This window comes from Oppia nitens, unplaced genomic scaffold, assembly GCF_028296485.1.
Source record: "Oppia nitens isolate AA-2021 unplaced genomic scaffold, nextdenovo-longstitch-racon4-pilon3 scaffold5_pilon_pilon_pilon, whole genome shotgun sequence".
Taxonomy (NCBI): domain Eukaryota; kingdom Metazoa; phylum Arthropoda; class Arachnida; order Sarcoptiformes; family Oppiidae; genus Oppia; species Oppia nitens.
In genome coordinates, this window is record NW_026533243.1 from 5587299 (window position 1) to 5599168 (window position 11870).

Consider the following 11870-nt stretch of genomic DNA (forward strand, 5'->3'; position numbering starts at 1 on the left):
ATTGTTGGATATTTAAATACTGGTACCCTTTAAATGGATTGATAAGAGAGTTAATTAGTATATTAATGAATTTGAAACCAATTTCCACTTCAGGTGAAGCCATTTGAGTGAAACCATTACACAATAATTAATAGTAAAACAAATTATTTATTTTATTAATAAACTTTTAGATAATTAACAAATTATTTTAATAATGTTATATAATATTATAGTAAATACTCAATGCTTTTACAAATAAAAAAAACAAATATCTTATTTGTTTTAATAATGACAATCAAGTGTTTTGCATATAATTGATACAAACGTTTCAAACAACTCATCCGTCTTTTTTGTAACTCTGAATTCATACAATTGTTTAGCCGGAGTTTGGCCACAGAGTTGCCACAAAAAGACAGACGAGTCGTATCAACAAATGTAAGTCACAGAAAAAACACAAAATATTTAAAATACATGTGCTTTAAATTAAATATATAATTTATATTAACTAAATTAAATATATAATTTATATTAACTAAATTAAATATATAATTTATATTAACTAAATTAAATATATAATATATAATTAAATATATAATTTATATTAACTAAATTAAATATATAATTTATATTAACTAAATTAAATATATAATTTATATTAACTAAATTAAATATATAATTTATATTAACTAAATTAAATATATAATTTATATTAACTAAATTAAATATATAATTTATATTAACTAAATTAAATATATAATTTATATTAACTAAATTAAATATATAATTTATATTAACTAAATTAAATATATAATTTATATTAACTAAATTAAATATATAATTTATATTAACTAAATTAAATATATAATTTATATTAACTAAATTAAATATATAATTTATATTAACTAAATTAAATATATAATTTATATTAACTAAATTAAATATATAATTTATATATAATTTATATTAACTAAATTAAATATATAATTTATATTAACTAAATTAAATATATAATTTATATTAACTAAATTAAATATATAATTTATATTAACTAAATTAAATATATAATTTATATTAACTAAATTAAATATATAATTTATATTAACTAAATTAAATATATAATTTATATTAACTAAATTAAATATATAATTTATATATAATTAAATATATATTATACTAAATTAAATATATAATTTATATTAACTAAATTAAATATATAATTTATATATAAATAAATATATAATTTATATTAACTAAATTAAATATATAATTTATATTAACTAAATTAAATATATAATTTATATTAACTAAATTAAATATATAATTTATATTAACTAAATTAAATATATAATTTATATTAACTAAATTAAATATATAATTTATATTAACTAAATTATATTATCGGTAATGTTTTTACTAAAAAAAATAACATACCAGTACTTAAATTATAGTATTACATTTATATATTAATATTATATAAGTAAAAACTGAAAAACATTATGAATTTATAAATTAATTTATTTTGCTAACAAATATAAACTAATGTTGATTTCTATTATTAAAATCAATTTACTGTTTAAATTCAAAAAACAGGAAACATTTGGAAATAGAGTTTTACGTTCCGATGAATTTGAATATTAGCCATATTTTAATAACAATATTAAAGTCATGTAATTAATTGAATTGGAAAAACATTTGTTGAATTTTTTTWATTCATAATTATGTCAGGAAATAGTTTATTTATAAAGTTTTTTGTGTGTCTAACATGTTATCAATTTTTGTTATTTTTAATAATTTACAAAACTATTTGTCAAATACAATGACTGTGCGAATAGTTTTGCCATTTCTCATGAGATCAAAACCATTATTAATATCTTGTAATTTAATTTTGTTAGTTATRAATAAATCCAAATTTAAATCTCCTCTCATATATTTGTCCACCAAATACTGTATGCCTTCCCTCGGTTTATACCCGCCATAGAAACTTCCCGTTAGTTTTTGACCGGTCAGTAAATTCCAAGGATTTATTGAAACTTCTTCACCTTAAATAAAATATAAATGTTATATATATTAAAAATATTAATTAAAAAATTTCTGAAACCTTTTGGCGGAAGTCCGACTACAACACAAATACCCCAACGATTAAGTGACTCAAAAGCTGTTTGAATAACACTGACACTACCGATGCACTCAAACGTATAGTCCAGACCTCCATATGATTGAAATAACTGTTGAATGCTATGAAAACCTTTTGGTAATTTCATTGGATTTACAAACTCATTGCATCCAAAATTGTTTGCAACTGAAAACTTATCTTCATTGACATCAACACCAATGATTCGTTTAGCTCCACACTCTTTAGCGGCTAAAATGACTGCTAAACCGATAGCACCCAAACCAAAGACAGCAACTGATGAGTCCTTCTCGACTTTGGCCACATTTACGACATTTCCATAACCAGTGACAACACAACAACCAATTAGACACACTTTCTCTAAATTGACATTTTTGTTGATCACAATTACCGACTCTATCGGCATAACAGTATACTCGCTAAATGCCGCACAACCTATTGACTTATAGATTGGTTTTTCATCCATTGTCCAGAATCTAGTAGTTCCGTCTGGCATTACGTTCATTGTTTCTTGAGTTCCTGAAATTGTTATTTTTAGTTGAATTATTATTAAGTATTATAAATATGATAATAAAAAATCAATACTACAGTACAATGCATACCTTTTTGGCAAAAGTTTGTTTTATTACTGTTACATAATTTACATTTCATGCAATTAGGTATCCAAAGGGGTATTACATGGTCTCCAATTTTAATATCAGTTACATCAGGTCCCACACTCTCGACAATACCGGACCCTTCGTGACCCATAATTAATGGAAATGTAAAATCGTTGGCAATATTGGTGTCTATAATGTGAAGATCAGATCTGCAAATACTGCTTCCGATAATTTGGACTCTGATTTCGCCATTTTTTGGTGGATTCACATATATGTCTTCAACACATAAAGATTGTTTGGGTCCGTAAGCGACCGCTGCTTTGCATTTAATTCGTTTGGTTTCCATTTTTTATTAACAAATTATTATATTAATAATAAAATTTTATTTATTTTAGATAATAACTTAGACACAAATATATACTGATATATTTTATTTATAAGATAAGTTTTCAATTAACAAATTTAGTAATACAGTTATGTGTGATTTATCTAACTTATAAAAATTAGATTATTAATTTGAATTAATTGTTAGCTTAGTATAACTTTACAAAGAATCTAACTTGATTGATGAATAATTWAAAAAATTAATAATATAATTAATTACAATAATAATTAATTGACATGATAATTTTTATTGGAAAACTAAGAACCCAAGATTTAACACAAATGCATAGATTTTTTAATTTTAATAAAAATCATTTATAATGTTTATTAATAATATAATTATTTATAACAATAATTTATTAAAATGTAGTGTTTGTAAAATAATTTTTAGTTGAAAAAATAAACTCCAAAACTTAATTCTGATGCATAGTTTTTTTACATTTACTATGATGTGAATTAATTAATATAGAAAATAATTATATTATTAATCACTTAATTATTACTTTAAATAAAACAATTTAAAAAAAACTATGCATCAGAATTAAGTTTTGGGGTTTATTTTTTCAACTAAAAATTATTTTACAAACACTACATTTTAATTAATTATTGTTATAAATAATTATATTATTAATTATTTACTATATTAATTAATTCACATCATAGTAAATGTAAAATAATTTTTATTGATAAACTAAGAGCCCAAGATTTAATACAGATGAATAGATTTTTTTTAATTTTAATAAAAAGCATCTATAATGTTTATTAATAATATAATTATTTACAACAATAATTAATTGAAATGTAGTGTTTGTAAAATAATTTTTAGTTGAAAAAATAAACCCCAAATCTTAATACTTATGCATAGTTTTTTTAAATTGTTTTATTAAAAGTAATAATTATGTGTTTAATAATATAATTATGTTTGTCCAAACACTAACATTTGGTTTACTATAAAATTTAGATAATTATACTTAACATAAAATCTTTTTAATTATCTTTTATATTCATTTATTTATAATTTACAAAATTATATTAAGAATTGATACATATGTTCTGATAATTATAACTTTTTGTATAAATATGAATCCAATTTCAATGAGTAGAATAGATATTGAAAATGTTATGAATAAAACCAATCCAATAAACAGATCGTCAATAAATTGTAATTCAATTTTTCTATAATTGTTTGTTTGGTAATCATTTGATTCATAATTTTGATAGGATTTCTCATTATTGATAGTTTTGATCTGTAGATCAAAATAATGTCTTTGATTACATCGTATATTAACCCCCGTCTCGACGGCTATTTGTATACTAATAAAGACAACAATAAAAATATATTTTAAAAAACATTACATTACTATACACTACGTAAAAAAGTTAAATTCAAAAATGTATCATGATAACATTATATATAACTAGAGCTATAAATCATATGTTTTGTTTATTAAATATTTACCAACTTTTAGCATAAAAATAGAAAACAATATAATAAATAAAACTAACATTTTATATATTTTATTTCTGACAATTGTATACTTTTTATTGATAGCGTGAGCCAGTAATGAGTAAAAATAAAATTGTTTGCCAATGTCCATGGTCAATTTGTATTTATGATTCAAATATATTTTACTTTGCAATATTGTTGTCCATTCAGACACTAAAACTGCATTTCGTTTTCTCAGATCACTTATAATAGGATTTGTCTAAAAATTAATTAAAAATTTGATTAATTTAATTTAAATTAATTAAAAATATAATATTAATATATTTAATTAATATTAAAGAAATTAACCCAAATTTCTTCAATTTGTTTGAAACGCATTTTTGGTTTTATAGTCTCTAAAATTGGATCCAATGTTATATTATTGTCATCATTTGCATCATTAAATTTACTCCAAAGTTCAGAATTATTGATATTATAAACTAATAAATTTGTTTTCATTAACTCATCAATCGATTCAATAACTGTTTGTTTTATAGTTATTAATGAATTGAGAACTCCGGCTGAAAATCCAGCCGTTAGTATAATTGTCACAAATGACCATAAATTTAATATTAAACCTTTTTTTGATTTTTTATTTAATAATTGTTGATTAAATAAATGTCTTATTATTTCAAAAACATATGCAAAATATGTCTTTTGATTTTTTGTATTATTTTCTAAATAAAATTATCAAATTAATATAAATTAAATTTTTTTAATGACATTTAAAATACCTTTTTGTATTTTATTGATTAATGTGACAGTTATTGAAACAACAAAAATAGTAATTATTAATAAAATCCAAATATTTATTGAATAAATATTTAGCATTTGTATTAAATTAGGCATTTGTGTAATAGTTTGACTTAATATAACCAAATTATATTGTTCTGAATACCAATGGGTTAGCGAAAAATCATATAAATATTCATCGATTGTCATCGGATATAATGTTAGATCTGTTTCCTTTATATACATTTATTTTACAATAAAAAATAATAATTTTTTAAAGATATTATTTATTAAATAGTTTTTACCGGATATTCAAGAAAATATGCTTTTATATTATCTTCATATTCTTTGCTTACAATTTTTAGTGTTATATTAAACCGATAGTAATTGGATATTATATTTAAAAATTCACTTTCAATGTTACACAACCACTAAATAATATGTAATACATTATAAATTTAAATTAGTTTTAATTTATATAAATATTCAATCAATACCTCTTCAGTTGTAAACAAAATAAGTGAATTATTGTTTGAATTATCTCCTAAATAATGATTACCAAAACTATAATTATAACATCCATTTAAATTTAAATTCATTTTTATTACTAATATTTGATTAATTTTTTGTAAAATGATTTATTATTATATTTTATTATATTAATTAATAATGTTTTTATTAATTTTTTATTATAACTAAATCTCAAATAACATTAAAACAATAAATTATATTTTAATGAAATATATAAACTAACAAAAATTGAATAAAATAAGTTCAATAAATATACTGTATATAATAATAATTATTAAATCAATTTAACAAGATAAAATATAAATAACATAATTATTTTATTTATATCATGATTTATGTTTTATATATATTATAGTTAAAATACATTTACATTAATTTAGTACAGTAAATACAGTACATTAGATATAAATTATTGCATAATACAGTATATTACAAACAAAATTATTAAAAGGCAATTACTAATATATTGAAAAAAACAAATAAAACTAAATATTATTAACTATTTATTCACAAAACTTTTTATAATAATTAGTGTATTGATTAATAATTTTTTATACTCTACTAAATAGTTGTTATAATAGTTGCTAAAAAAAGTCAAATAGTTTTTAAAATAGTTATTTAAACTGTATTAAATAGTTGTATATAGTTGCTAAAAAAGCCAAATAGTTATTGAAATAGTTATTTATTTTTTTTATAAATATTTCAACGGATATTGGATGAACTTGTGAACGTATTTGATGTAAGATTTGACTGTCTAAACATGTGTTTAAAATATTTATTTTCATACCAAAACAAACTATAGTGTTATATAATTATTGTGATATTTTTTAATTAAAAGTGCAATTGAAAATGTGGCCAAAGGTCACGCCCGAAGTTCGAGCACAAGTAAAGGCGTTTTTAGACATAAACTGGTCATTTTCGGTGATAATTAAATATTTCGAGTCAAAGGGCATCCCGTTATCTAAGAGTATGATATCTAAGATAAAAAATGCGCCAAAAATAGCGGACAATATCCCAAAGAAACCCTACTTGAGAGGCAAAAAGAGTGTCCTCTCAGCTAACCAATTAAGTCGATTGAAGAAAATGGTGGAAAATCCCAATCCAATCACACAGAAAGCGATGGCACAACAACTGAAAACTAATGAATGGGTTGTCAACTACCAGATCCGCAATGTTTTAAAGAAAAAGTTGGCCAAAAAACCAAGAGGACAGGTACTTAGCGCCGCAACCATTGAAAAGCGGGCAAAGAGATCGTGGCCATTTTATCGCCGTCTAAGAGGCCAGAGATGGACAAAACATATTACATCAGATGAGGCACTGTTCCATTTATCGGAAACAGATGGTAAAACAAAGATACAGTATATCTCCTTTCAACAAACCCGTAAAGACATGGAGGTATACTCGCGAGCAAGTTTCCCGAAAGGTGTTATGGTTTGGCTCGGAATCTCGGCAAATGTCAAAACCGAAGTCCGATTTGTCAAACCTGGAGTCAAAATAAACTCCGATTATTATATAAATAAGATATTAAAGCCATTTCTCCGACGAGATGTCCCGAAATTATACCCGAATGGTGACTATTGCTTCCATCAAGACTCGGCTCCCAGTCATGTGTCTAAAAAGACATTAAACTTTCTTCGGGAACAAAATGTACCGTTCATAACACCTGAACAATGGATGCCCTCTAGTCCTGATGCGGCACCAATGGACTATTTCTTCTGGGGTTATCTCAAGAAACGATTGAATAGAAGAAAAATAACCAAAATATCTTCCCTTAAAAAAGCTATTAGAGAAGAGGTCAAGAAAGTGCCGCAAAATATGATCAACAATGCACTGAAGAGTTGGAGCCGCAGATGTCGTCAAATCTACTATAATAAGGGTCTTCATATCGAAAAATATCGTTAATTTTAATTAATAAATTTAATTGTTATTTAACTTTGAATTTGTTCACAAGTTCATCCAATGTCCCTGTAATTCATTTGTTTTCAGCATATTTACAAAAATGATTATTCTATTGTTAAAAAAGTAATATGAGTTGATAACAGTTTACACATTTTATATAATTTATATAACTATTACTTTTTGTTTTTACATATATTTGTGCTTAATTTTACAATTTAATGCTTATATTTTTCAAAATAACTGAAATAGTTATTTATAAGTTTTTATAGCTTCTAACCCAACAATTAGTTATTTATAGTTATAATAAAATTTCGGAAATAGCGTCCACTGGTCAACTTCGGTGGACATACTAAATCCCAGTTATAAGCGTTGAACCGACAAAATAATTTTTTTAGTTGGAAATCAAGACACTAATAATAATTGTAATTACAATAAAAATATTGTTTAGTATTATTTATGTAATAATTGTAAAAAATTTATATTGTTTTTACCATTTGTAATAAATTTTCTAATATTAATAAAGATTTTAATAGCAAACCTGACATTCAATAATAAAAAATCAATTATTAAAAAACAAAGAAATTGATATAAATATTGAGTCCAATAAAAAAAAGTCAATAATAAATACTAAATCAATTTTTATATAACAATTAAAATTCCTAAAGTCACCATGTTACAATGTATATTATACATTATAGGTAAGGTTMTATATTTGTTTCTAAAACAGTAAAAAAAAGTTATGATTTTGTGAAAATTTTTCAGTTTTCCGCCATTTTGACCATTTTTACGGAGAGATAAATCATTTTTGATTTAACTTTTCAATTCATTATTAGTAGTCTTCTAACCGAATCTGAAGTCAGAATTTCAAACTTAGAAAAAAATGCTACAAACAGACAGACAGACACACAGACACACAGACACACAGACACACAGACACACAGACACACAGACACACAGACACACAGACACACAGACACACAGACACACAGACACACAGACACACAGACACACAGACACACAGACACACAGACACACAGACACACAGACACACAGACACACAGACACACAGACACACAGACACACAGACACACAGACACACAGACACACAGACACACAGACACACAGACACACAGACACACAGACACACAGACACACAGACACACAGACACACAGACACACAGACACACAGACACACAGACACACAGACACACAGACACACAGACACACAGACACACAGACACACAGACACACAGACACACAGACACACACACACAGACACACAGACACACAGACACACAGACACACAGACACACAGACACACAGACACACAGACACACAGACACACAGACACACAGACACACAGACACACAGACACACAGACACACAGACACACAGACACACAGACACACAGACACACAGACACACAGACACACAGACACACAGACACACAGACACACAGACACACAGACACACAGACACACAGACACACAGACACACAGACACACAGACACACAGACACACAGACACACAGACACACAGACACACAGACACACAGACACACAGACACACAGACACACAGACACACAGACACACAGACACACAGACACACAGACACACAGACACACAGACACACAGACACACAGACACACAGACACACAGACACACAGACACACAGACACACAGACACACAGACACACAGACACACAGACACACAGACACACAGACTCAAAAAGTCTTGTATACATTTCAGTAAACAAAACTTTTCAAGTTTTTTTGAAAATTATTTTATTATTCTAATCATTAGTAATACAAAATTAATAACTATATTTAATTATTAAATTTTAACAAAGCAACACATTTTTATATAAATAAAATAAATTATTATAAAACTGCTTTTATTGCAATAACAAACATATTTATTGATCAATTATTTATTAATCACATTTACAATAATAAATTTATCATTAAATAATAATAATAATAATAATACGTTTTTTGTGCAATACTTTTACTGTTGATTATTATACAATAAAAAAAATAATTTTTAAAATATCGGTTATTTATTATCAATATTTTATGTATAGAATGAATGTTTTTAAATGAATGTCAAAATAATATCTATTAAATAAATTCTATTAAAAAATCTTTTATTGATATTTCAATATTACTTAACATTGAATATATTACTAAATGTATTTTTATTAATTCAATTTTTTAATACAATAAAAATTATTTATAAATTAATTAAAACAAATGCTTTTTAATTAGCTAAAAATTTATTAATAAAGTTAATGATTTGTCTTTCAAATCGTCCAACACTTGGATCAGTGACAATATCGTCCCAAAGAGTGACAAAATAGAAAAAATTTGTGTCGACTTTAATATTATTATTAATAATAAATATAAATAAACAAATAATAGTTTATTTTGTTATAATCATTACAGTATTATTTACTATAAAATTGTTAAATTATAGATTTATAGAAATATAGAAATATAGTATAATGAAAAACAAATAAACTAATCAAATTAATTAGTTTGTCTGTTAATTATTTAGTTTACCTGTCATTTAGTTTAATATAATTAAATATTAATATTAATAGCAAAAATAATTTATAGTCTGTAAATTATATACTGTACTGTATTATCTATTTGTCTTATATTAAACATAATGGTGATCTTAAATTGATGTCTTATCTACACAACAAATGTTTTAAGTTATAATTTATTATATTAGTATATCTATTATATCATAAAGCATTACTAAAAACATACATATTAATGAAAATTGAAAATTGTTTTTAATTAAAAATTTAATATCAAACTGTTATTTATAAAAAAGCACAGCTAAATAAAATATATATTGATTTAATAAAACCTTATCGTACTAATAATAAATTTGAATTTCAGTTACTTAGGATACACATTAGGTTACTGTATTAAATTATAGTTAATTAATAATAAAATTTATATAATAATTATTAATATATGAAATAATTTACTGAGAAAGTAGGTAATCGTTTCCGGTCTTCAAAATAATAGAAATTCTTTACTATTGTGTAAGTGATAGGAATTCCTCCCGTGTTTTCGGGTCATCTCTGAATACACCAATCATACAACTGGTTATGGTTTTACTATTTATTTTCTGAACGCCTCTCATACTCATACACATATGACTATTAAATAATAATAATAGTTAATTGATTAATAATAATCATATAATTATTATATTAAATAATAAGTATATCACTCATCAATCATAATACTGTCACTTACGTCGCTTCAATGACAACCCCAACGCCGGTAGGATTGACAGCCAAAGTGATTGCTTCTGCTATCTGTTTAGTCATTCTTTCCTGAACTTTGTTTTTGAAAGATAAAAGCAATAGAGTTATCGGTAACGGGATGTTTGTATTGAATTATAATATTATTAACAAACCTGTTAGTCGTCTTGAATACATTTCAACAATTCGGGCCAATTTACTTAAGCCAAGCACTTGTTTATTAGGCAGATATCCGATGTGAACGTATCCATAGATAGGCACCAAATGGTGTTCACAAAGCGAGAACATCTCGATGTCCTTAACAATGACCATCTCGTCGTGATCTTCATTAAAAATGGCGCCATTCAACAGTTCCTTTAGTTTAACTCGATATCCATTAGTGAAGAATAGCAACGCTTTTGCCGCTCTGATCGGTGTCTTTTGTAAGCCCTGACGGTCCGGGTCTTCACCGATAGTCAGCAATAATTCCCTATAAATTTCAGTTAATTTCATTAATTTTTCAACACTCTCTTCATTACTCTCTTTATTTTTTAGTTCATCGAAACTGTTGTTTGATTTATTATTATTATTAAAAATAAGATTTGTTTTCGTAACACCATTTAAATCCATAATCAGATTATTATAGTAAAATGCTTTCTCTCATATATTTATCAAATATTATAGAATTTAATCAATAGTTTATAATATTATTAATGAATTTATGTTTTAATTATAGAGATCTGCTAAACTTAGATATAACATAATAATAAAGTTTTATATTAATTGAAAGCAGTTTTTATTGAATACCATCAAACTTCTGGTATACGAATGGTTGCAAAAAATCACACATTATTTAAAATAATTAA

At 24.1% G+C, this 11870-nt stretch overlaps 2 protein-coding genes across 2 annotated transcripts; both read right to left on the reverse strand.

Annotated features, from left to right (window-relative positions):
* Positions 1-1668: 1668 nt before the first annotated feature.
* LOC128960875 (alcohol dehydrogenase class-3-like) lies at positions 1669-3063 on the reverse strand. Its single transcript, XM_054307030.1, has 3 exons — positions 2713-3063; positions 2078-2629; positions 1669-2018 (listed from the first exon to the last, which is right to left on the reverse strand). Exons 1-3 carry the CDS (start codon positions 3053-3055, stop codon positions 1780-1782), a joined length of 1134 nt encoding a protein of 377 aa, XP_054163005.1. The 5' UTR covers positions 3056-3063; the 3' UTR covers positions 1669-1779.
* A 6976-nt stretch (positions 3064-10039) lies between these two features.
* On the reverse strand, positions 10040-11766 carry LOC128960877 (GTP cyclohydrolase 1-like). The gene is made up of 4 exons (XM_054307032.1): positions 11181-11766; positions 11018-11102; positions 10744-10917; positions 10040-10059 (listed from the first exon to the last, which is right to left on the reverse strand). Exons 1-3 carry the CDS (start codon positions 11632-11634, stop codon positions 10794-10796), a joined length of 663 nt encoding a protein of 220 aa, XP_054163007.1. The 5' UTR covers positions 11635-11766; the 3' UTR covers positions 10040-10059; positions 10744-10793.
* Positions 11767-11870: the final 104 nt, after the last annotated feature.